The sequence below is a fragment of the Heloderma suspectum genome, chromosome 1 (assembly GCF_057233095.1).
Source record: "Heloderma suspectum isolate Gila_16-S chromosome 1, 16-S_ref, whole genome shotgun sequence".
In the NCBI taxonomy this organism is placed as follows: Eukaryota; Metazoa; Chordata; class Lepidosauria; order Squamata; family Helodermatidae; genus Heloderma; species Heloderma suspectum.
This window is the reverse complement of record NC_139458.1, coordinates 148,718,578-148,745,927: the sequence shown is the minus strand read 5'-3', so window position 1 is coordinate 148,745,927 and position 27,350 is coordinate 148,718,578. Positions and strand designations below refer to the sequence as shown.

The 27,350-nt window shown below is 45.9% G+C and overlaps 1 protein-coding gene across 1 annotated transcript in view; it reads left to right on the top strand.

Annotated features, from left to right (window-relative positions):
* CNTNAP5 (contactin associated protein family member 5) overlaps positions 1 to 27,350 on the top strand; it is a 664,045-nt gene that overhangs the window by 402,206 nt on the left and 234,489 nt on the right. Inside the window, exon 11 of the mRNA XM_084806776.1 lies at positions 17,215 to 17,321. Within this exon, the coding sequence (XP_084662902.1) occupies positions 17,215 to 17,321 (107 nt within the window). The remainder of the gene's footprint in view (positions 1 to 17,214; positions 17,322 to 27,350) is intronic.

The following is a 27,350-nucleotide window of genomic DNA, read 5'->3' as shown; positions in this document are numbered from 1 at the left end:
GAGCCTATCTGTCTCCGGCTCCGGCGGCAGCTCCAGCCACTGCTGGGCTGCAGCTGCAAATGGCGGCCGCTACACCGGCCGCCATTTGCATCCCTGGCAAGCCGTGATAGGCTACCTAAGTATCTATGTAGCCTATTGCGGCTCAGGGCAGGGACACAAATGGTGTAGCCGCCACCATTTGCATCTGTGTCTTTAGCTGTGATAGGCTACGTATATATTTACATAGCCTATCACGGCTAAAGACACGGACGCAAATGGTGGTGGCTACGGCAGCTGCCATTTACATCCCTGTGCAGCCCAGCGTCCAGATGTCCGGCTGTGGGTGGCCCTGGCCAGTGGCTCTGCAGAGTTGCTGGAGAGCGGAGCCGGCCGGGGAGGATTCCGGGGGGAAGGACGGAGCGCCTCCCCCTACGCGGATTGCCCGGCGCGGAGCCAGGTAAGAGTTTTGTACATCCCTACTTCCAACCCACCTCCTTCCCTCTCATTCACCCACACAATTAGCCTATCTTCTTCCAATAAGAACCCACTCCCATTACATGAAAGCATAGACTGTTTTGCTATTAAAACTTGAGCTTTGAACTTTTTCAAAGTTTCAACATTTTCTGAACGTCTACACTGCTCAAGCTTCAGTTTTTTAAAAATGTACTCTCATAATGTCTCCATAGAAAGTCTTGTCTTCATGGAAAGCCTCTGACATATTTAGGGGTCCCCCACAAAGCCTTGGCCTCTTGAGGTCACTGAGTAAATTACTATCCTCCAAAATAACCTGCTGCCACCACCTACTGATTTACAGAGAGCAGCAGGACTTTCCATTTCATGTACTCAACTGTGTATATTAAAGCCAGCACTTAGACTGAGATATGCCAACCTTAGAGTCCACCCAGACCAGAACACAGGTAGTTAAAAGTAGTGCCATGCTGAAAATTTCTCCCACATTATTTTTGGCCATTCTCATTCAATTTGATAGAAAAGAAATTGCTTTTGAAAGAAAATTGAAGAAGTTTCAGAGAAATTCTCATGGGTTGCATTCTGGGTTCTTGTTCTTCCTTTACTTAGGAGGTGACTGAGCAGTGTGTAAGAGTGTCCTGTCTTTCACTGCACAATCATCTCTCTGCACCTGCATTAGTGATAAGATTTAACATTTCTCTTAAAGTCCTGGGGAAAGTGCTGAACCCTAAAGAATAACAACTAGAACTGAGCCAACATTTCTCAGAGGAGATTTGTCTCAGACAAGTCCTGAGATTTTTCTTTTTCTTAACCCTCCACCCCAGAAATAAAAGGCCACTTTGCAGAGTTTCCCCAAATGTTCTTCCCCATATCTGGGGGGTGGGGTTGCCTTCCTCCCTCTCCCCCCCCCATGCCCCAGAACAATGCTAGGTATGGGGTATTGTGAAGAATGCAAAATGGGGGCCAGGCTGCCAACACACTTGCTGCTGTTGCCACTTGCAGTGGCCATGCCAAAAAACAAACTCCAAACGCCCTAGGAAAAAAAGGAAGAAGCTGTGCTAAGACCCTTGCCATTGGTGAGCTCTACCTGTGAGAAATTGTTGGAGAATTTCTCCTTCTACAGAAGAAATTCAGTGAAATTATCCTCCCAATTTCGCTGCCCACAAATAGAGTGGAGAATGTTAAGAGGCAATTAGTGCACATTTCTAGTTAAAACATTAAACCTATATTTATTTATGGAACATAAATGCATCTAGAACAAGTAGTGATAAATAATCATACATATGGTTCTAATAACCTAACCGGACATCTCTGATCTCACTTAACTCCTCTCCATGTCTTCTAAATAACTAACCCTGACTGCTCCCACTTCTAGCTGCTGCATTAATTCTCCCTGTCTTCTTACCAACTGTCTCTTTTCATCATAACTCCACTGAATCCCTGTCTTCTGACTCCCCAACTATCACTGACCCTGCTCATTAACCATCTTTCCCAGCTGACACTAACTACACCTATCATTCCATTCTGGCTCCTGCTGTCAATCACCCCTTCACTCCTTCTCCTGCTACAGCAGCTTCCAAAAACATTAAAAAAAAAAAAAAAGAATTGCATTGGCTTAATTTGAATATGGTGGCTGCTAATCAGAGCTGACTTTTAATCTATGATTTTACTTGCTGCCAACCTGGATCGCCATGGTGCCTGCCTGCCTGCCTTTCTGCTTTGAAATTTAATTTCAAACTTAATGTTTTTTCTTTTCTTTTCCCTGCTCAAACGTTGTATTGCTTGCATGTGTTGTACTGCAGAAAATAGACCACAGGGAAATTAGATGCTATTGCCGGCTAAAAAATAAATAAATAAAGGAAGAGGGGAAAATGAAAGCAGAGGTTTGTTTTTGCACATGCCAGCTCTTCTCCAACATTTCATTTGTGGAATACAGCTAGGATTATTAATTTATTTTCTTTAAATAAAACTGGCCATAGAAATGAGAGAACTTTCTCTCTAATTATGCCCCATGTGTTTCAACTTTATTTGTTTTATAGTGAAATCAAATTCCCTTGCTGAGACTGGAGAAGCGAATATTTAATATTGACTCTGCCCTGAAATAATTAACCTGCAGTGAGCTAGAAAAAGTTGTCAAACAGGATACTATTTTGCAGTCTTCTCTTATTCTTAGCTGTGTTTAATATCTGATCCTTGGAGATCACTGCTGTTCACATAACCACTCAATTATGATCTGTGGCTCAGTCTTTGATTAAATGAGTCAGGCTTGGTGCTAATGCTACCAAACTGCCACAGCCTTTAGTTGTCAAGGAAGCTTGATGGGATGGACATATAAAGACTATTCTTATTTATTACATTTCTATATTGCCCCATAGCCGAAGCTCTCTGGGCAGTTTACAAAGATATGGTGTTTGTCTTATATGAGTCAGACTATTGGTTCATCTAGACCAGTATTGTTTATTCTGACTGGCAGTTTTACATTCGATGGCTTAGGTAGCAGATAAGTTTCCCAGTCTGCTACCAGAGACACTCCTTGTAGGCAGAGACAACAGGGGCAGAACCTTTGACTAGGGATGTATGATAATTTCATTTTGGTTTGTTTGTGACCAGAACTTGCCTCATTCACACCTCCAAATGCAAAATCAACTGCATTTGGAGAACAAAGCTTGGACTTCCCTGAACTTGCGATGCTGGTTCAAAAATTGTGTACTTTGGAAAGTGCATACACTTTAGTCAATAGTGGGTGGCAGAGAGAGTGCACATTTCAGCGCACACTTTAAAAAAAATGCAGTGCATACAACAATGTTAACAAATGTCAAAAAGCAACAACGACAAGGCTCGTAACTGGGAATGGAAACGAGGTAGTCTGAGTTTCGAGGTGGAACTTGGAGAACCTCAACAAGTCGAGCTTTGCTGATTCTCCCTACCTTGGACTAAAGCTGAGCCAAAATTCATCAGAAAAGAATTCTTTTAAAATTATCAGAGAGATTTATTTTTCTGGCTTCCCCAAACTGTTGGAAAATTTTGAGGAGGGAACAGAGAATATTTGGCAGAATCCCCTACATCATTTCACCAACTAATAGGGTGTGGAATGCATTTCAGATGCAAGCGTGGATCCAAGACAATATATTTCAAGGTAGTGAAGGAAGCAATGTGCTTGGCCCATTCTCCATCCAGTCTTCCCCTCTTAGCCCACCACTTCCTTTATACACCAGCATGAACTAACAATATAGTTTTATTTAGTATTAAATTAGCTGAAATATCTTGGAAGATAATTTTCTGTGGGATTTTCTGAGAATTTTTTTTCAACTGTTAGAGAATTAGCCTTCTCCCCAGAGAATATTCAGTGAATTCCACTGCCCCGCCCCTGCCCCGCCCCTGCCCCGCCCCTGCCTCTTTTCAGGATGCTATTTTCGCTCAGCCCTGCCTTTGTTCTTCTGAATAATACTAGTTGCTGGGGAACAACACTGGGAAAGGGAGATTGTGCTCATGCCCTCCTGAAATGCTTCCCATAGGCATCTGGTTGGCCACTATAGGAAACAGGATGCTGACCTAGATAGATCTAATCTGATCTAGCTGGGCTCTTTCTCTGTTCTTATGAGCTCTGCCATTGAATATGCACCCTCCTCAAAACAAGATAGGGCATGTTTCTCTTTTGGTAAGTACTGATGTAATCAAAACAAATATGAAGTAATATAACAGTCTGGAAGCCAGGCTAGAAATCAGCCCGGTTGCAATGCAATGGTGGTTGGTAAAGCAAAAGTGTGTCAAATGTGATGACACACATGGAAATGATAATAGCTTCCTGATGGAGTAATAACAATAACAGCAATGCAACTAATATATTAGATGCAGAACAGAACTCTCAGATAAGCTCTACTGAAACAGAACGAAATCCTTCATGTCTAGCCAAGATTATTTTATTTTGCAATGGCCTGCTTTTATTGTGTTACTTGAAAATTCAGGCCTATTCTGCTTCTCTGTTAAATATACACATGTACATGCGTGCGCACACACACACACACCTGATTGTACTGTAGATGGTTATGTTTCCCTATCTGATTTTTCCTAGAGTGTGTCTTACAGGGAGGCATAATAAAACTGAGAAATGGCATTGCCAGCTCTTGGACAGCTGAGAGCTACTTCTGTGATAATTATCTGGCAAGCATTTGTTTATTATTTGTCAAGAGCAAGGACACTGCAAAATTAGGCAATCAAGCCAGAACAGGCTGGGGAAGGAGCTGCAACAGGAAGCCTGTTTCCCTGATAATCCCATGGAAGGAAAGAGGAATAATGTTCTGCGTCAAGGCAAAGCCTTTGATTTTTCCCCGTGAACTCTCTCTCCTACTAGGATACTACTGTAGAAGGAGATCTGCATTGGGTGAGGAGTTCAGAACATTCCAATGATTAGGATCTAATTTAATTAGTTACAAAACCAAAAACAAAACAACTTTCTAGAAGGATCCTGTTTATAATGAGCAAGGAGCTGTTAACCCTGCAGAGGTCCAGAGGAGACTGAGAGTCTTATATGCCAATTACCATCCCCTCCTCTTCCTGGTCTTCAGCTGGGTCATTGCTTGCATCTCGATCTTCTCTCTCCTCCAAAGTCAACTCCTGGTGACAGAGCCCTCTGGCAGTCAAATCGGTGCTGCTACAGCAACTCTGTTGGGTCCTGCTAAGCAGCAGCAGAAACAGCAAATTAATTAATTGATTGATTGATTGATTCCAGTCTGCTAAAACTACAGGCTGGCTGCAATCCAATCTGAGTTCCAGTATCGAAGGCTGAATGGCCTCTATACATGTGCAGCCTAGGATGGGTTAGAGAGCGCCTTCTTCAGGGCATACTAGATGTCAGCACACAAGTACAGAGATACCTGGGATGTCAAGGGCTGGTGATTAGGGATGTACGAAAGTCACTTACCTGTCACTTACAGCACCTCTCTGTACTCAAGGTAGCATTATTTATTATTGGTCTGTGATTTATTTTTAAGTTTTATTTATATCCTGTTCTGTGGCCCAGATGTGGCCCAGGACAAAATTGAGTCCTCATATCCAGAGTGAATGTCAATGTTTGACAGAATTCCATGTTTGGGGTTCCATTATTTATTCTTAGTTAGATACCTCTACACCTTATATACTTTCAGGGCATGGACCAGTTACTATGTAGATAACCTGTTGTTGTTGTTGTTGTTGTTGTTGTTAAGATTCCAGTTGAACTGGAGGATGACATATTTCTTTTTGCTCCAAAGAGAGTACTCAGCAAAAAGCTGTATAGTGTATGGGTGGGATTGCCTCCTCAAAAGATGCCTCTTCGGTGTTTCTGCCACTGCTATCACAGTGTATTAAGGCTCCAAATTTGTAAAAGTGTACATGAAAACAATCTGGTTGAAATGTTGGATATTATGGCAGAGCTGCTGCAGGTGTCCTGTAAGCTTCAGGTGCTTGCTGTTCATGTGTTAAATGACACTTTTCCCCAGCCACAGGCATAAACATTAATCTGTTTGGCTGCCCAAAGGTTTTGTGACCCCAGATCTCAAACGAGTAGCTTATCATTGTACTTGGCAGGTATGTGCAAAAACAAATCAAAAGAATCCAAGGCCAAATGCTCAGCCAATGCAAATTAAGGCTGATTTCTGTACTTTTTTATACAGGCTGAGAATCTAGCTGTGAAAAAGAAAGGAAAAATAAAATCCTTAATGGAAAGTGAAGGAGAAATGGTGACAGTAAGCAGGCCCATTGCGAAGTCTCTCACCACCTGAGGTGAGAGAGAAGATGCACTGCTGGTGTTGCTGCACTCCACCCCCATAACCCCACCCCCTTCCTGTGCTCTGCTGACATTTGCCACCACGTTGGCTCTATGGAGAGCTATGCAGCTGGAAGCAGTGGCCAGAGGGCTCTTGTGTGGTCCCTCAAGACCTCACGGGGCTCCCACAGTTGTTCACATGAGACCTGGGCGAGCTCTCTAGAAAACTCCATGGCCAATTCTTCTGGCCACACAAAATATGGGAAAGATAGGGTGAGCAGCTGCCCTAGTGAGCTCTGTCAGCTGCCTTCTCATTGTGGCAAAATCTGTGGGAGAGTGGCTGATGGGGCTCTCGAGACCAGCCGCTGGAAGCTGTGGCAGTGGGCCCTCCTGGTGGTGGGGGGAGTGGAACGGTGTGGCACATTTATTTATTTATTTACTGCATTTATATCCTGCCTTTTTTCCTTTTGCAAGGAACCCAAGGCAGCTTACATTCTCCTCTTCGTCCTCTCCGTTTTATCCACACAACAACAACCCTGTGAGGTGGGTTGGGCTGAGAGTCTGTGACTGGCCCAAAGTCACCCAGTGAGCTTCCATGGCCGAGTGGGGACTAGAACCCGGCTCTCCCAGCTCCCAGTCCAACACTCTAGCCACTACACCATGCTGGCTCTCACATCACAATGCAAATCGTTGCTCCTCTCGCTCTGCCGACTGAGGCAGGTGCCTCACCCTGCTTCATGGGTGGGCTGGTCCTGACAGTAAGAGAAGGTGGTTTGTATTGTTTATTTAGTAGTGAATAGACCCCGTTTCACATAGGTTGAAATAGCCCTTAGTTTCATACTGCAAAGCCTTTAAGTAAAGTTATACATTTGTCAGAACTGAACACATTGTACATGTCCTGGCTGAGTTACGCTACAGCTGCTGGCACCCCTAGGCATGGCTTCTTCACTCCTTCTGCAAGGGGGAGGAGGAGGAAGCCATATAACACTATCCCTTGGGCTACTCCTCCCAGGCTTCAAACTGTATTGACTGCAATTAAGCAAACCCATGTGCCAGTTACGTAAGTCTGCCGCCTAGTGACTGAAGGTGGTCCTGTAAGTTTCAAACACATAGATGCATTAAAATTAATTAAAAATAATACGTTTTTGAAACCAAATAACCCCAAGAAGCACACTCCAAGGGTCCACTTAGTATGCATGCCAAGGTTCAGTTATTGATGTTTCATGGCCTTGGAGCTAAGATGCTGACAGTGAGACACATGTCCTCTTTCATTATTATAGATTTGAAGAATTGATGGATTTATACCTAAGGTAAAGCATTCCCAGGCTAAGATAGTTGTAAAGCAGAAATGGGAAACCTCAAGCCTGTGGAGGTTCCCAATCTGGCCCATTGGGGGTTGGGCGTCCTCCGTGGGCTCCTCCCTCTCTCGTCGCTATGTCCTACTCCTTGGAAGGGGAGGAGGAATCCCTTCATTTTCTCCAATCTGTGAATGGAGATAACAAGGGAATTCTCTGACAGACTGCTCCCCCTCCCAATGGGAGGGTGAGCGGCATGCAGAGGAATCCCTTCAAACAAAACAAACATGTGATCACAGATTGGAGATAACATGGGGATTCCCTCTGATGGAATAAGCAGCTTTCTTATAAGCAAGAAAATGCTGAGTCCTTTTCTCAGAGCAGAGACAGGAAAACAAGTCAGTGCCTCTCTCTGTGCAGAGGAAAACAGTGGGTGGGGTGGGGTGGGGTGGGGTGGGGCCAGATCATCATGGGAGAGGAGGGGCTTTAGGATGGGACCCCCATCCCCTTGATATCATCCAGCCTGCCAGTGTGGTTGGGGGGGGGGCAATCTAACCCCAGCACCAAAAGTGGTTGACCACCCCTGTTGCAGAGAATTAGAGATTAACGGAATCTATAAATGATTAACATGGAATAGATGGTCTGTTCAGCATTCAGTCACAAGACACTGGTACATTTTCTGTATATAATCTGGTTATTTATTTATTTATTTATTTATTTATTGCATTTATATCCCACCTTTTTTCCTCTTGCAAGGAACATAAGGTGGCTTACATTATCCTCCTCCTCTCCATTTTATCCTCACAACAATGACCCTGTGAGGTAGGTTGGGCTGAAAGTCAGTGACTGGCCCAGATATAGATCACAAGTGACTAAAGTGTAAAGAGCTTTTCATAGAATTATACTTGTAGGTGGCATTATAGAACCATTGCTTCCTATGGTATGCATGCACACATTTATTTCATTCCCCCTATTGCCTGTGTTCAGACAGGATTTGCAGAGGGGGATGGTTCAAAAAATTTCAAAATCTGTTCTAATAGATAGGACAGTAGAATGAGAAGAAATGGCTCCTTCTGGCACCAGAAGACCTTTAAATTCTCCCAGTATTTTAGCATTTTAGCTTCCTAATCGTTTAGCTCTGGTGTTTTAAATCTGTATGTTAAATCTCTGCATTGATGCTAGATTTTATTCTGGTTGTATTGTTATATTGTGGTTTTAGGTTTTCATTATATTGTCTTATGCTGCACTCTGTGGTTTTAATTTTTGTGAACTGCCCAGAGAGCTTCATCTATTGGGTGGTATAGAAATGAAATGAAAATAAATAAATAAATAAATAAATAAATAAATAAATAAAATCACCAGAGCATGGCAGGTGAGTGTGGCAGCAATCCAAAGGTTGGACTGTCTAGCAAGTGCTGTTGCTGGTGCCTAGGGATGTCAGAGAATTCCGCCACGGACAGAAATGGGATCGAATTCCCTTAAGTCTGTGCCAAGGAATCCTCTGCGGAACAGCACCACGAGGTCCTGCGGAGCCAGCAGTCATGCAGCTTTTTTTTTTTGTCATCCATACAGAGTCACGAAATTTTCATAAATAAAAACGAAAGGTAGGATATTTCGATAATAAATAAGTAAGATTTTTTTTAAAAAAAATTGTGCTCACCACCTTGTTTATGGGTGTTCTTCTTCAACTGAAATCCTCCATCTCCATTTACTTTCAGCCAAAATAGTTCCTCCTCCTTGGGACTTCCCAAAACAAGGCTGCCCTAGGTGTACCTGAGCGATGCACTCTTTGTTTAAAGCAACGCTGTTTGAAAGAAAGAAAGAAAAACCCTTTTAAAATGGCCATGCCGGTCTGGAGCCCTGCACCCAGGCTTGTTGGTGACATGGTGAGGCTAAAATGGAGAGGAGAACCAACTCTGTGCATGTCTACTCAGAAGTAAGTCTTACTGAGTTCAATGCAACTTACTCCTACACATGTCAGCACCCCACTTGCCTCCAGCTCAGCTTTGTATTTCCACATCCAGCTCATTAGCAAACCTCCTGTTAGTTATCTCAGTGGGTGACTTTGGGCTGGACTCTAACCACTAGATCATACTTCTGTTATGCAACTCATGAAGAAAAAGAGACAGTATAATGGAAAGTTCTGTCTGAAGCAATCACCAACTCACCCAGAGAGATAACTAACAGGTTTGCTAATGAGGTAGATGTGGGAATACAAAGCTGAGCTGGGGGCAAGTGGGGTGCTGACATGTGTAGGAGTAAGTTGCATTGAACTCAGTAAGACTTACTTCTGAGTAGACATGCACAGAGTTGGTTCTCCTCTCCATTTTAGCCTCACCATGTCACCAACAAGGCTGGATGTGGAAATAGAAAGCCTAGCAGGGGGAATAATACCTCGTGCAGGGCTCCAGACCGGCACGGTCATTTTAAAAGGTTCTTTCTTTCTTTCTTTCTTTCTTTCTTTCTTTCACAGCGTTGCTTTAAACAAAGAGTGCATCACTCAGGCACACATAGGGCAGACTTGTTTTGGGAAGCCCCAAGGAGGAGGAAGTGTTTTAGCTGAAAGTAATTACTGCACGTCTCAGGGCAGGGGAAAAACATAAATATCTACAAAAAATAGCCCTTCTTACGGAAGTTATGCAGAGTTACGGCTGTCAGTACGGATTTATCTTCGTAATTTTTGGAGTGGAAGAAAAAGAGGAGAATTCCGGGGGCTTGCAAACAATGGTACGGAGCACTGGCCGCAAACTGCGGAACTCAAGCAGCATGGAAGGTACACAATTCGTGCATCTCTACTGGTGCCCACAATTTTAAGGCCCTCACAAAGTCTCTGGGACTCCCAACACAGCATCTTGGGGTGGTGGTAGGGTTGTCAGAGGATTCCGCCACGGATCTCAGTGAGGCCGAATGCCAGTGCATTCGGCCCCCCGAACTCCATGGCGAAATGGCCTGCCACCCCCTCCGCCCCCCACGGATCCCCCCGGGACGAGACTTACTTGGGGTGGATGTTCCAGACGGCAGCAGCTCCAGCCGCAACTTTGGCGGCAGCGGTGGCTGGTCTTCCGACCAGTTGCCGCCACTGCCATTTGCAGTCTCCCCCCCCATTTGTGATAGGCTACGTAAAGACTTACGTAAAGACTTACGTAAAGACTTACGTAGCCTATCATGTCTGGGTTAAAAACAAACAAACGCGTACGCAAATGGCGGCGGCTATGGCTGCCGCCATTTGCGTTCCCTATTTTTGGTTGTCTTAGTCTACGCAAGTATTTACGTAGACTAAGACGGCGAAACTAAGGGGAACACAAATAGCGCAGCGGACACTATTTGTGTTCCCCCTTAGTTTCGCCGTCTTAGTCTACGTAAATATTTACATAGACTAAGACAACCAAAAATGGGGAATGCAAACGGCAGCAGCATTTATGTACGCAGTTTTTTTTTTTAACCAAGATGTGATAGGCTACATAGGTCTTTACGTAGCCTATCACAGCTAGGGGTGCACGAAATTCACTTACCTGGTCTCACAGCTTGCTTCACGGTGGAGGGGAGGCGCTTCGCTGCTCCCCCCGAAGTTCAGGCTGGGGGGGGAGGCTTCCCTCCTCGCCTGGCCGAAATTCAGGCCGGGGGGGAGGCTTCCTGCCTCGCCTGGCCGAAATTCAGGCTGGGGAGGAGGCGCCTCGCTTCGCCCGGCTGCGAAATAAAAAGTTTTTTAAAAAACAACAACACCCCCATGATAGGCTACGTGACGATTTACGTAGCCTATCATGGCTAGATCTGCAAAGTCAGGCGTGATAGGCTACGTTAATCGTCACGTAGCCTTCACGGGTGACTTTTTTAAAAAAAAAGTGCGTACGCAAATGGCGGCCCCCATAGGGAGCCGCCATTTGCATTCCTTATTTGGTCGCTGTAGTCTACATAAATCTTTACGTAGACTACGGCAAAAATAAGGGCAACGCTTCTTGATTTACGTAGACTACAGCGACCAAATAAGGAACATGAATGGCGGCTCCCTATGGGGGCCGCCTTTAGCATACGCGCTTTTTTTTTCCCCCAAAGTCACCCGTGATAGGCTACATCACGATTTACGTAGCCTATCATGGCTGACTTTGCAAATCTAGCTGTGATAGGCTACGTTAATCATCACGTAGACTATCACGGGGGCGTTTTTTTTTTTTTACTTTTCTTGGAATGGCGGCGGCAGCCGGTCGAAAGACCGGCTGCCGCCCCTGCCCTTGACGAAGCCCTCCGAACCGCCGCTGCGACCCGCCACAAGGAGCGACATTCGGGAAAGGTAAGTCCCATCCCGGGGGGGGGTGCGGGGGGGGGGTTCGGAGAAATTCTCCCCGATCCCTAATCACAGCTGAATACAGGGACGCAAATGGCGGTGGCTACAGCCGCCGCCATTTGCATCCCTGCTAGCCAGCGGCCGGATGTCTGGCTGCTGGGGAACCCCCGCGGATCGGAGCTGGCCGGCCAGAATTCCGGGGGAAGGGACAGAGCGCCTCCCCCCCCAGCGGAACCCGGCGGAGCCCAGGTCAGGGGGGTTTCGTACATCCCTAGGTGGTGGCAGGGTCTCTTGAGGGTTTGAGCCATCCTCACAGACCTGATAATACCAACCCATGATGTCAGTCCCATGTTGGCTAGGAATTGTGGGAATTGAAGTCCAACACACCTAGGGGGCACCAGGTTGGGGAAGGCTGATGTAAGCCCTTGTTTTCTGAAGTTTATACTGGGCTTCAGCTGTAAAACCAAAGTATTCAGCTTTCAGGCCTTCCACTTTTCTCCAAAGCTGATTCTGAGCAATGGGTCACTGGGGACAATGGCATCCTTGATGCAATGACAAGAGGATCAACTTTCATCTGAATTGTACCTATGAAGCTGCTTTACACTAAGTCTAGCCATTGCTCCATCTGGCCTAGTACCATCTACTCCAACAGGCAGTGGTTCTTCGGCCCTCCTCCTGAGGTCCTTTTAAACTACAGAATGATCCCAGGGATTCAAACTGGGTCATCCCCCTGAAGCTATGGATTTATGAGTAATATTTTGAAAAAAAAACCCACCTTCAAACAGCCTCTTCCTTTGTGCCCTAAGTTTTCACAAACACTTTTCTACATGAGGCTGTTAATCCATTGTATCTACTTTAGGGATGTACAAAAGTCACTTACCTTTTCGCAGGGGTGATTTGTGGTGGGGGGAGGTGCTCTGCACCTCCCCCTGAAATCCTAACTCGGCCGGCTCCACTCCGCAGCAACTCCTGGAGCCTGCAGACACAAATGGTGGCGGCTACGGTGGCCGCCATTTGCGTTCATGTTTTTGGCCGTGATAGGCTATGTAAGTATTTGCATAGCCTATCACAGCGAAAGACAGGGGTGCAAATGATGGCCGCTATGCCATTTGCGCCCCTGTTTTTTTTACCGTGATAGGCTACATAAATATTTATGTAGCCTATCACAGCAAAAAAACAGGTATGCAAATGGCGGCGGCTACGGCGGCCACCATTTGCGTTCCCTTTTTTTGCCATTATAGGCTTAGGGATGGACGAAAGGGACTTACCTTGTCCTGCAGCTTGCTTCGCGGTGGGGGAGAGGCGCTTTGGTTCTCCCCCCGAAGTTCAGGCGAGGGGGGGAGGCGCCCCGCCTCGCCTGGCCGAAATTCAGGCCAGGGGGGAGGCGCCCCATCCCTTGCTGGCAAAATTCAGGCCAGGGAGGAGCGCCCCGTCTCCTCGGCCGCAAAAAAAGTAAACAAAAAACACACACCCGTGATAGTAGGGGTGCACGAAAGTCACTTACCTGGTCTCGCAGCTTTTTGCGGTGGGGGGGAGGCGCTTCGCTGCTCTCCCCCTGAAGTTCAGACCAGGGGGGAGGCTTCCCACCTCGCCCAGCCGAAATTCAGGCCGGGGAGGAGGCGCCTCGCCTCGCCCGGCCACAAAATAAAAAGTTTTTTTTAAAAAAAACGCCCCCGTGATAGGCTACGTGACGATTTACATAGCCTATCATGGCTGACTTTGCAAATCTAGCCATCATAGGCTACGTTAATCGTCATGTAGCCTATCACGGGGGAGTTTTTTTTTTTTTAGTTTTATTGGAATGGCGGCGGCGGCAGCCGGTCGAAAGATCGGATGCCGCCCCTGCCCCTGACGAAGACCCGACGAACCGCCGCCGGGACCCGCCGCCGGGAGGGACATTTGCCGAAGGTAAGTCCCATCCCGGGGGGGGCGGGGGGCTGGTGGAGAATTTCCCCAACACTTTCAGGGGGCTGAATGTGTCGGCACTCGGCCTCCCGAAGATTCGTGGAGAAATTCTCCGCCATCCCAAGATAGGCTATGGAAATATTTACATAGCTTATCATGGCCTCCAGAAGGACGCAAATGACGTCCCTGCATTAGCCATGATAGGCTACGTAAGTATTTACGTAGCCTATCATGGCCTAAATGGAGAAGTGAATGGCGGCCGCAGACATGAACGACATTCGCAAAGCAGCACTAATGGCACCAGGTAAGTCCTCCGTTTCGCGCACCTTACACGGGGTGGTGGGGTGCGGGGCTTTGTTCTGCCAAGGATTTTGGTGGGCCAAATGCACTGGCATTCAGCCTCACTGAGATCCGTGGCGGAATTCTCTGACATCCCTAATCTACTTTCAGTTTCATCGCAGAATTGAGATCGGGGCACTACATGAAGTGTGTTTCCTTTCCTGCTTTTCTGCTACATAACCTCTTGGTGGCACTGTGGAATAGCAGCATAGTGAAATTACACAAGTGGAAAAAGCATTTTCTTTCACTTTCACAAATAATGAGCTTTTGTACGTGATGCATTTATTGTGCACTCATCATTACCTATTCATGATTGTTTACGGGTTCTTTAGATGATGTTGTGACCCTCCAGTTTTGTGTCTGTTTTTAAAGAGGACTTCCAGTAAGGTTTTTTTTTTTCTTTTTTTAGAGCAAGGAAAATGTGGTATTATTTGTGAAAGCAAAAGGAATTTTTTTCACTTGTGTTTTTGCTCTACTATGCTATACCACAGTGACACCTAGAGGTTATGAAGTGGAAAAGCAGGAAAGAAAACGCTCCTTTTCTAGTGCTTGAATCCTAATTCTGCAAAGAAACTGAACATTGATACAGTGGATTAACAGCCTCATGTAGAAAATCCCAATACCGCATTTTCCCTGCTCTAAAAAAAGTTGCCAAAAGTGCTGTTTAAAAACAGAAGCAAAACTGGAGGGTCATTGTGATTTCTTCTAAAGAACCCATAAACAACCGTGAGTAGGGAATGACAAGATTACAATACATGCCTCATATGGAAAACCTTTTAAACTGAGGGTTTAAAATGACAGGGGTTATTCTGTTTTAATTTCCAAAAAGTAACATTCAGACTATCAATGGAGTTGGTCCTGCAATTCTGTTCATATTAGTAAGACCCTGAATTGAACTCCCTGGGGAGCTGCGCTTAGGTCTGCCAGTAGGGATGGACGAATCCCTTACCTGGATCCGTGCAGGGGCATCCACGGTGGGGGGGAGGCACTCCGTCCCTCCCCCCGGAATCCTTGATGGGGGGGAGGCACTCCGTCCCTCCCCCCGGAATCCTGCCTGGCTGCCCGCAGCCGGACATCCAGCCGCTGGGCAGCCCTGCAAGGATGCAAATGGTGGCTGTTGTAGCTGCCACCATTTGCATCCCTGTATTGAGCCGTGACAGGCTACATAAATATTTACGTAGCCTATCATGGCAGGGGGGAAAACCCCAGCGTACGCAAATGGCAGTAGCCACTGCCATTTGCGTACGCTGGGTTCCCCCCCCCCCGCCTTGATAGGCTATGTAAATGCTTATGTAGCCTATCATGGGAGGGGGGGAAAAAAACCAGCATACCCAAATGGCGGTAGCCACCACCATTTGCGTACACTGGAGTCCCTCCCCCACCGTGATAGGCTACGTAAATACTTACGTAGCCTATCACGGCCTCTGCAGGGATGCAAATGGCATCCCTGCATTAGCTGTGATAGGCTACGTAAGTATTTACGTAGCCTATCACGGCTAGGAAGAGGAGGAAGCGAATGGCAGCCAGGACGCCCGCCTTTCGCAAAGCAGCGCAGACGGGAGCAGGTAAGCGCTCTGTTTAGCGTGCTTTTTGTGAGGTGGGGTGGTGGGGGCTTCATTCCACGATGGATTTTGGGGGGCCAAATGCACTGGCATTCGGCCTCACTGAGATCTGTCGCAGAATTCTCTGACATCCCTATCTGCCAGACACTGTTTCTTCTTCTAACGACTTCCCACATTTCATGCTGATTATGCTGTGTTCTTCATTTCACAAGCACTTGGTAACAAATCTTTGGGGGAAAACAGATGAAGTTGAAAGGATGAGTATAGAGCATACAATTCATAATTTGTTTTTTTAAAAAATGCTCTCTTAATTCATGTATTGTTTGTGTTTTCATTGAGCAAGTGCAGCTAGATACTTACACTAGCGATCCAAATTACAGTGAAAACAGAAGAGGGTGATATAAAAAGGCCTTTCTGAAAGAATATTTTGTGTTGCCTAGATTGCTATTTTCACTGGGTATTTGTTCTCCTTATCTGGGACCAGAATAAAACATGTGTCAGGAGTGCCCTATCTGCCTCTTGCAGTCCACACCAATAGCCAATTCAGGACACAGTTGACGAGGAATTCTTTCCGAGACTTTATTCCTTTATTACTTTATGACTCTTTCAGAATACTAATCGCTAGAGCCAAAGCAAGGAACAGCACTGGGGAAAGATAGCAGAGTAGCCTATGCTCCAGGTTAGGCAGTTGGTCCTCGTTTGAAGGAGAATCACAGGAAGACCCTGAACTTATGGGCTATGGAGAGGTCCTCCCTCTTTCCCTTGGGTCCTCAGGACGCGACCGTTGTTTGCACTCCAAATGAGTGCTACGCCTCCTTTCGGCGCCCTCCATCTGTTGCCACTCCCTGTGTCTGTGCCGAGAGTCCAGCAAGCCCCCCTCCAGCACTCTCTCACTGCCAGGGTCACTATCTCTCCGAGGAATGCTGGCAGGAGGAATGTCTGCCAGCTGCTGTGCCTGTGAGGGATGAGCTGGCTCCTCTCCCACGGATTGCTGATCCTCCTAGGAATCAGAACTGCTCTGGGGTTCTGTCGGCTCAGTTTCCATCCTGACACTTGGGTCCTTGGGATGCGACTGTTGTTTTAGCACCAAACGAGCGGAGCGCCTCCTTTCTGTGCCCTCCATCGCTCATTGCTCCCTGCGTCTGCGCCGAGCATCCAGCAAGCCCACCTCCAGCAGTCTCTCACTGCTAGGGTCACTGTCTATCTCAGGAATGCCGGCAGGAGGAATCTCTGCCAGCTGCTGTGCCTGTGAGGGATGAGCTGGCTCCTCTCCCACAGATTGCTGTTCCTCCTCAGAATCAGAACTGCTCTGGGGCTCTATGGGCTCAGTTTCCACCCTGACAACATGCATTTCTGTTGCCTAGACAGAGAAGATAAGCAAAGCCTCACTCCCCAACCCCAACCCACCCCTGCTTTTTGATATCCATTTGGACCCCTTTTTGAATTCATTATATTCAGTACAGGCTATTCTTCTGAAGGCTTTTATTTCAAGCTAAGCACAGAGCTGAGAAGAAGCAAAGTTGTCCCTCTATGTTCCAGCATTTGGAGCCCTGGAAAACCCAGAGGTGCAGGGCAGTATGTTGCATATTTCAGTGCATATGTAATCTGGTTAATACATTTTGTTGAACTCTTCCCCATCAGGTGTTTGCCTAACTACTGTGAACATGGAGGAAAATGCTCCCAATCCTGGATGATGTTCTACTGTGATTGTAGCGAAACTGGTTACATGGGAATGACCTGCCATAACTGTAAGTAGATCACATTGTGAAAGACTGTTGCGCAGAAAGAAATGTGACAAAGAGTCACAGGAGTAGCCCAGAGGCTTCATTCAGCAGAACAGCAATGCATTCTGTGATACAAATTCAATAATGATGTTTTCTGAGAAATGGGAAGTTAAAAAGTTTAGTCTGCAGCCCAGTCTTATGCATGTTAGAAATGCATCTCACTGGGTTCAGTGAGACTTACTCACAAGTAAGAATGTTGGAGAAATCCACAATGGAACCAAATGAGTTCAGATTTTTATGCAGACCTGCGGAATCTGCAGCAGACTGGCTTTTCCCCTGTTGGGTGGATTCCACAGACTTGCAAAGCATTTTTCTAACCTTCAGGAATTTTGCGCAAATTTCATTGCAGAAAAATATGCATTTTTTTAAACAGCCAAAAATGTGCATTTTCTCCATAGGCTAAGTTTGAAAATGGGCATTTGGGGGGAATCTGCACATTTTTGCACAAGTGAATTTACACAAATTTGGAAACAAAAAACAAAAAAATCTAATTCCGTCAATGGGTGGATGATGGAAAGAAAGGTGCCTGACAGTCTGTGAAACACAGATGGAATGGATTTTACACAATCTGTACATTCCTACTCACAAGTAAGTATGCATTGGATTCCAGCCTTCATCTCTGCCATCATTGCTTAACATTTCCTAAGCTACATCAATGGGCAAAGAATTGGAACTTTTCCCCCTCCAATGGTCCTTTTATTGGTTTATAACTGGCTAAAGAACAGGAAACAGAAGGGAGGAGTAAGCAGACAGATCTCACAATGGAGGAAAGTAAGTGGTGGGATCCCCCCAGCAATCTACATTGGGACTAGTGTTATTTAACTTGTTCCTAAATGATTTGGAGCCAGGGTACTAAGCAATGTTATAGTCAAGTTTTGGGATGACACCATATGATGCAGGGTGGTGAAAACCCAAGCAGACTGTGAAGCAATCCTAAAGCTGGTGTGAGAAACCTGTAGTTTGAGTGTCACATGGAGACCTTGGCCTATTCAGGCAGATCCCAGTCTAGATTCAAACCCTATTCACTTTTCAAATTCCACCTACTTGGGCTCCAGTTCTCCCCACTTGGGTTCTGCCCACTTCTGCCTCTGGCTCCATCCACAGCTGATTCTGACCCTGTCCACAGTCAACATGTGGCCCCTGACAGTTTATCCCTAAGAGAATGTAGCTCCTGGGGGGGGGGGGGAGAAAACAGGTTTCCCACTCCTGTCCTAAAGAACTTCTCCAAAAGTCCAAATAGCTCCAAAATGGCAACTGAGGTTCATTATAAATTAGATCAAAGTGATGCCTATTGGGGCCAAATAACCATTTGCTGGAGCGCTTTTCTCTCCATGCCTTGCTTTGTGGGCTTCCAGGTAGCTTCTGACTGGCCACTGTTGAAAAGAGAATGGCTCACAAATGGACCCTTGATCCAATCCAGCAGGGAACTCCTTGTACTCTTATGGAGTGCTCTTTACTGGTGTTTCTGCCAATAAGCTGCTTGGTCTGAAGGAAGAGGTGTGTTGTAGAGTACTTGGGAAGGTAGCAAGGCTCCAGAAAGACTAGCAGTTTGTGAGGAGTGATCTACTAGGCTTTTTTCTCAAGATGGAAGCGACCATTTCCATGTCCCAGTTCTCTGCAATGGTGTTCCACTGACTCGCCGTGTGCATGTGTAAGTGTTAACAATTCACCCCTAAGCTGGAAAAGGTTGGCTTTGGCAAATGTGGTCATCGACAGAAGCTTCACAGAAATAGGTGAAAAAAGACCCCTCCAAATATTTGTATTAAATGGGCATGTTTCTAGACATAGTTTAGAAATCATGTTTTCGATGGCTGTTTCCCACTTTCTATGCTGCATGAGCCATTTCTCTCCCCACTCCACCCCCTTTTTTAAATGCATTACGATTTGGCAAAGTATTTTTGTCTTCCATTCTGAAAGCAATCTGTGGATGGCTTTGTTTTTGAACAAGACAAAGTTAGAGTGTTTCAGGGCTGATCTTTCATGTGGCAATGCAATTTTGTTTTATGAGAAACAGAGGCGTGTTCCTTTCAAAGTAACACTTTGAAAGCGAAGATCACTACAATTAAATTTTTGCTACCTCCCAAGTATGCTGTCTCTTTATGAATCTGTCCTCTCAATGCAAGGGGAAAATTCAGTGCTATAGTGCTACGAATAGCTAACTGTTGTTCTGCACAAACCGCTGAAAGCCTGAACAGGGGCATTCAGTTTTATTGTCCCCAAGGTCTCTGTCTGAAGTTTTCTTTCTTTTCTTCTTTATCCTTAACTATTTTGTTGGTTTCATTTTCCCAACATGGAAAAGTTTTCTGAACCACCTGAGGAGGGGAACATTTCATGTACATGTGGATTAATCTATTTAAAGCCTAATCTATTAGGCCTATTTTTCCGCTTGATTTTTAAATTTTATTGTATTTATTTATTTTTGCTATTTTTTCTGTTAGATAAGAAAAAAGAAGCAGCCCAGCGCTGATAAGAGTCTTTACTTCAGGAGTGGGCAACTTGTGGCCCTCCAGATGGTTTGGTCTCCCATCATTCCTCACCACTGACTATGCTGCCTAGGGCTGATTTGAGTTGTAGGCCAAAACATCTAGAGGGCCACAATTTGCCCACTCCTGTTCTAATTCCTAACTTTGCAGTCCATTTTCACAGATGCTGTTTATGATGATAACTAGGGATGGACACACCCACCCCTGTTTGGTTTCAGCAGGCGCCTCCTTGAGCCCCCCCAGGCCCAGGCTTGAGCCCCCAAGAGCTCACTGTGCCACCCACACTCACCCTAGAACCTGTCCACGAGCCCACACCATTTTCCCAAGCTTGTTTTTATGGAAACAAAGCCCCTTAACAATGTGCATATTTAAATACGTGCAAAGTCAGGTTGGGAAAGGTTGATATATGTAATATTAGAGGCATAAACATCTGGGCAGGCACGAGCGGGGGTGCGTGAGGCCAGAGGCTCGGCAAGCACATTCCAAGGGTGCGGGCAGAAGGGGGAGAAGCCCAATGGACTCCTGGACCCAGTCGGGCACCCATGCCATCCCTAATAATGTTTCTCACATGTGTAACAATGAGCTCCAATGTGGTATAGTGTTATGGCTCCTCTCAGTCAGAGGAGATCTCCAGAGACTCTGATGACAGAGCTGATCAGCTCCCTGAAAGTTCCCAGGAAAAAGTCTCCAAAGTGGTAGCCCCATTAGAGGCTTCCATGAAGGAAGAAGCCTCAGCAGCCCCTGAGGCTTCCATTCCATCGTGTTCTCTCTAGCTTGGCTCAAGGTAGCTAGGGGAGCAGATCTGAAGCAGCTGCGATTACTAGAAGGGTGAGGCAGAGTCAAGTCCAATGAAGCAGAGTCAAGTCTGGCTAAACAAGATTGCAAAGCAAGATCAGCCCAGGCAGGGTCTGTCAGGTAGGCATGGCGGACAATTCAGCCACAGATTTCAGTGAGGCCAAATGCACTGGCATTCGGCCCCCCAAAACCTGTGGCGGTGTAGCAGAAATCAAAGTCAGAGAGACCTCGGAGTGAAGGAAAATGAGTACTTCTTTATTTAACGCACGGGCTTAAGGCTGGAATCTTTTTTAAAGAGCCAAAAGCCCTGAGGCATAGTTACACATTTCTTTTATAGTAATGATGACATACATGCGACCCTTTCTCCCGTCCCCTCTTTCGTGGTTTTACAGTTAGCACAGTTGTTTACAGTACAGGAAGTGGGCCACAGGACATTCTATCTTAGGACATGGTTACAGCCTGCAGTAAGCAAAGTGTCAAAGGCATGACTAGGTTGTGCAATCCTGCTTGCTGACAAGGGCAGTTTCTACATTGCTGTTCTTTTGCTAAACTATACTAACTCAGCAGGAATATAAGACCACTCAGTCTGGCCTTAAAATATGGCTACTACATTCCCCCCTTAAATGCATAATTTTCCTTACAATTATAGCATTTCATAGCAACTTAGGTTATTTTATATCTTGCAGTGCTAACAGCGTATAGCGGGCGGCAGTCTTTGAGGTTAAGGCATTCAGCATATTTTTCAGACAACGTATAAACCAGGGGATACAGAGACATAACAGTATTCCCATTAACACTACAGGCAGAATTAGAACAAATGCCGCCTTGAGCCAATTGAGATTTGGAATCCAAGAGGTCAGCCAGTCAAGCCAATCATGTCCTCCTATTGTGATATCGGCCATTATTTGGTGCAGTCTGTTGATTTGTTTATCTATAGCATTGCTATTGTCAGATAAATTGAAACAACAGAGGTTTTGGTGGGTCTCACAACCTAAATGATGAAGGAGGTAGAGGTAATCTATACCAGCCCTGTTTTCTAGCATGGTACCTCTTAGGTCATGGAATTCTTTACTGAGCAAGGACAGAACTTGTGAGGTGGCGTTTATACTTTTTGCCATGGCACATGCTAGCCGGTTGACCTCTAGACCATCTTCTAGAGCTAGCCCCCCTATCCCAACTAATGATACTGCTAGTGCTAGCTTTTCTGAATCTGAGAAAAGTCGCAAATGGCTATTACAATCTTCAGTCAGCTCTAAGGCTCGACGTTGTCGGTGATGGGCTTTCTTTATCGGCCACGGGGGAAGAAAAGATGCTAGGTGACTGAGGCAACATGGTTGGTTGTCGGACAAGTTGGCTGGAATAAATGACCATGTACGGGAACCACAGGTCCAAAACCATCCATTAGGCAAAAGTACATGTGCAAAATTAAAGGGAATATTTTGAACTTTCTCGCAATTTATGGATGGACCAGGCATAATTTTACATCTTTTTTTACAATTAATCATTCGTGCACACGTAGCATTTGTAGCGGCAACAATAGGGGTGTCTAAATAGAACTCTGCAGGGGGTAGAGTTTTTGAGACAGTACCCCATGAAGGATTATGAGAATAAGACAAATCTGTAGTATAACCCCTAATTTCCATATTATCAGGTTGTCTACAGACAGGTATTAGACATGTGCTAATGAGCTTACTTGTAGGTAGGTTCTTTGGGAGGCAGAAGTGGGTGATTCCAGTGATGTTAGCTAAGTGTAGCCAATAGTTTTCAGCAAGCTTTTGGGGCAGACTTTCTTCCTTAAAGGCACCGCCTTGAGGGAATTTTTTCTTTTCCTTTATATCGGGCAAGAGATTTGGGACATCACCTTCTAGAACCTCTCTTTTACCTATCCCAGGTCCCCCTTTCTCACATTTTGTTAGAGAAACATAATTCACTACTACTAATATTACTAGCTTAGCAGTATACATACTTGATCTTCTTGGGATCTGACCGTACGCAGGACAGCTATTTTCCTGGTTAGCTGCAGTAAGGTCTAGTCCCCTTTTTCAATTCTCCATTTGCAGATCTGACCATATGCAGGGTGGACAGTCTCCCGGTGTGTCCACAGTAGGGTCTAGTCTGAATCTTCTTACTGTTTTCTTAAAGTGATTTTTAAAGGATCTTCAGGATTTTTGTTTATAGTCCATTCCCCCTCCCTTGCCCTCTTGACTCGCGTCCAGTGTATCCAGGGCTTAATTCCAGCTACTTTTACCGCTGTAGGGATAGAAAGTATAACAGTATTTGGTCCTTTCCATTTGGGAATCAGAGGGTCATCTCTCCATTCTTTGAGCCACACCTTGTCTCCTGGTTGGAAGGGATGAATTTCTGTAATGGGAATTGGGGGTCGGTTTTCTAAGACAAACCGGCGCTGAGTTTGGAGAACTTTGCCCAGTGCTTGAATCTCCTGCCTTAGACTGACATTTGCTAATTCTTGCAGGTCTCCTCTTAATCCATCTAATATTTGAGGAGGCCTGCCATACACTAGTTCAAAAGGGGACAAACCAGTAGTTTTGTGAGGAGTACAGCGAATTCTGAACAGAGCTAAGGGCAACATTTCTATCCATTTTCTCCTGGTTTCTTGACATAACTTGGCTAAGTGGGTCTTGAGGGTTCGATTCATCCTCTCTACCTGTCCAGAACTTTGCAGACGGTAAGCACAATGGAGTTTCCATTGAATGCCGAGTAACGAGTTAATTTCTTGCAATACTTTGTCGATAAAAGCAGGGCCATTATTGGACCCAATAAATAGAGGTAGGCCGTGCCTGGGGATAATGTCCCTCATTAAGGCCCTTATAACTTCTCTAGCTTTTTCAGTCCGGGTGGGATAGGCTTCTACCCATTTGGTATAAGTACATACAAAAACTAATAAGTGGCGATAATGTCCTGCTTTGGGCATGTCGGTGAAATCAACCACTAGGGCTTCAAAAGGAAGAGAACCATATTGCTGAATTCCTGGTGGAGGCCCTTTTCCTTGTCTTGGATTATTTTTGGAACATTCTACACACCGCGCAGACGCTGAATTGGCAAGGCCGTGTATGCCATTGATGTAAACTTGCTTTTGTAGCAATGCTGCCAGGGCACTTTTCCCTAGATGGGTAGCGTTGTGTGCCATTTGTACAATACTCTAAGCGAGCCGATGAGGTACATAGATTCGTCTATCTGGCAACTCCCACCACTTCTTGGCTGTTTTTTTAGCTTGGAGGGAATTAACAGCCATCTGATCTTCTTCTGGAGTATATGCTGGACACATATCTGCCAAGTTGACTTGGAACAGCGGAGTTGCTATGACCGTTACCTCTTCTCTGTCTGTATTTTGTCCCTTTTGGAGGGCAGCTTGTTTTGCTACTTGATCCGCCCATCGATTTCCTTTTGCTACATCACTGGTCCCTTTTTGATGTCCTCGACAATGCATCACCGCCACTTGTTTAGGGTGCCACACAGCATCTAATAAAGCAGATATTTCTGCAACGTTCTTGAGACCTTGGCCAACTGAATTTATTAATCCCTTTTCATGATACAATGCTCCATGGGCATGGAGGGTAGTGAAGGCATACTTGGAGTCCGTGTAAATATTGACGGTGAGTCTAGCGGCTAATGTTAGAGCTCGAATAAGAGCAATTAATTCTGCTCTTTGGGCTGAAGTTCCTACAGGCAAGGGATTGGCCTCAATGACTTTGTCTTTAGTTACTATTGCATAGCCGGCATATCTTTTTCCATTTTGGACAAAACTGCTTCCATCAGTAAAATAAGTGATATCTGGGTGTGGCCAGGGGCTATCACGCAAGTCTGGTCGGCTAGAGTAAACTTCATCCTTTTTTTTGATACAGTTGTGTTCGGGCTGACTTCCTGGTTCTATCGGTAGTAACATGGCTGGATTTAAGTTTGATGACACTTCTAACTTGATACGCGGGTTCTCACAGAGCATGGCTTGGTATTTGGTCATGCGCTCATTGGTGAACTAATAATTTCCCTTGTATTCCATCAGGGTGAGTACTGCATGTGGAACTCGAACAGTTAATTCCTGTCCCATTGATAACTTATCTGCTGCTTGGACTAAAAGAGCTGTTGCTGCAATGGCCTTTAGGCATGCTGGCCAGCCTTTGGCAACCGGGTCTAATTGTTTGGATAAATATGCAACAGGTCGCTGCCAGGAGCCTAGTTGCTGAGTTAGTACTCCTACAGCTACATTGTCTCGCTCGTGCACATACAGTAGAAAAGGCTTAGTCACATCAGGCAGTCCTAGAGCTGGCGCTTGGAGTAGTGCTGTTTTAATATTTTTGAAAGCTCTCTTCTGGGGCTCTTCCCACTGAAACGGTGCTGTCTCAGGGCCCTTAGTAGCTTCATACAAAGGCTTGCACATAACAGCGAAGTTGGGAATCCAAATTCTACAGAATCCAGCGGCCCCCAGAAACTCTTGCACCTGTTTTCTAGTGGCCGGCTCTGGCAAAGCACACACAGTCTCTTTTCATTCGGGGCCCAATTCTTGCTGATGTTGAGACACTATAAACCCTAGATACCGCACCTGGGTTTTACATAGCTGCGCTTTTTTCCGGGATACTTTGTATCCGCGTTCCCACAGAAGGTGTAACAGTTCTCGTGTCCCTTGCCAGCACTCAAGTTCTGATGATGCTGCAAGAAGCAAATCATCCACGTACTGCAACAGAACTCTTTTTCCCGGTTCCGAATGGAAATTTTGAAGGTCTTGACTTAGGGCAGTCCCAAACAGCATAGGGGAGTTTTTAAAACCTTGTGGTAAACGACACCAAGTTAATTGGGTTTTTCTACCTGTCAGTTGATCTTCCCACTGAAAGGCAAAGATAGCTTGACTTGTGGGGGCCAGTCGGCTGCAGAAGAAAGCATCTTTCAGGTCTACAATAGTGAAATGAGTAGCTTCAGATGGAATTAATCCTAACAAAACATAGGGATTTGGGACGACTGGATGTATTGTCATGGTTGCTTGGTTGACCAACCTTAGGTCTTGCACCGGATGGTATTCTTCAGTGCCGGGCTTCTTCACTGGCAGGAGGGGTGTATTCCACAGTGACTGACATTCTCGGAGTATCCCATATTTTAATAGACGATCTAGGTGCTTCTGTATTCCTAGTATCGCTTGGCGTGGCAGTGGATACTGTTGCACATGCACTGGTATTGCTTCTTGTTTTAACTCAACCACAACCGGAGGCATACATCTGGCCATTCCTGGAGGGTTATCTTCTGCCCATACTCCAGGCACCTGAAAGGCTTGCCATGGCTCTTCATCGAGTACTGGCATGGTCCAATGTAATCTCCACTCTTCCTCTTGCGGATAGGTGAGTGTCAAGAGCTTGCCGTTCTGAGGCTGCTGAAAGGCTACAGCCGCTGTTCCGTCTTCTTCGAAGGATATTTGGGCCCTTAATTTTGACAACAAATCTCATCCTAAAAATGGCATTGGACACTCGGGCAGATATAAAAACTGATGCTTTACTATGTGGCTCCCAAGTTGACAAGTCCTCTCTTGCACCAAATGCCTTTCCTCTAGGGTTGGCGGAGAATTTCTCCCCGAAACTTCGGGGGGCCAAGCGCCAACGTGTTCGGCCCCCCGAACAAGTTTCAGGGAGAAACTCCCCCCCCGCCCCCTGCCCCCGCACTTACCTTTGCCGAATGTCCCTCCCGGCGGCGGGTCCCGGCGGCGTTTCGTCGGGTCTTTGTCAGGGGCGGGGGCGGCAGCCGATCTTTCGACCGGCTGCCGCCGCCGCCGCCATTCCAATAAAACTAAAAAAAAAAAACAAAAACGTGATAGGCTACGTGACGATTAACGTAGCCTATCACGGCTAGATTTGCAAAGTCAGCTGTGATAGGCTACGTAAATCGTCACGTAGCCTATCACAGGTGACTTAAAAAAAAAAAAAGCACGTACGGATAATGGCGGCCCCCATAGGGAGCCGCCATTCCCGTTCCTTATTTGGTCGCTGTAGTCTACGTAAAGATTACGTAGACTACGGCAAAAATAAGGGCAACGCTATTTGCGTTGCCCTTATTTTCGCCGTAGTCTACGAAAAGATTTACGTAGACCATGCCTGCCCTCATTGCCTGCAACAGCAGGGTTTGATATTGGGTAAGGCGCTCTAACCCCACGGGGGTATTTGGATCCCAATGGGGATTCTCTAAGGGCACTCTTTCTCTCATCCATCCTTGGGGATTTACGTGGTTTTCAGGAGCCCTTTCCAAGGCAATACGCTCTACCTGTTGATGGATTCATCACCTTTCTTCTGTGGTGAATAATGTCAATAGTAGCTGTTGGCAATCTTGCCAATTGGGCATATGCGAGGCCATAATACTAGAGCATAGTTCTACTAACTCATGAGGCTTTGTAGTATAGGAGGCATAGTGGGTTTTCCAATTTAATAAGTCTGAGGTTGTAAAAGGCGCATAGGTATAAGCTTGGACTGGAATATAATGCGCCTCTGCCTCTGGGTCCGGGTTATGCACCATCTGGGTTACCTGCCTCAGGGGCAGTAAAGGTTGAGCCTCGTTTTCCGACTGACGAGCAGTAGGCGAGCTCTCTTCGTCACTTTGTCGGAACAAACATCTCTTTATAAGGGCATTTGCCGATTTTACTAAATCTTCGGCCCAAGTTCTTAAATCTTCTACTTCTTCAGTTTCCCTGTCTAGCACTGTTTGAGGCGATAAAGGAGAACCT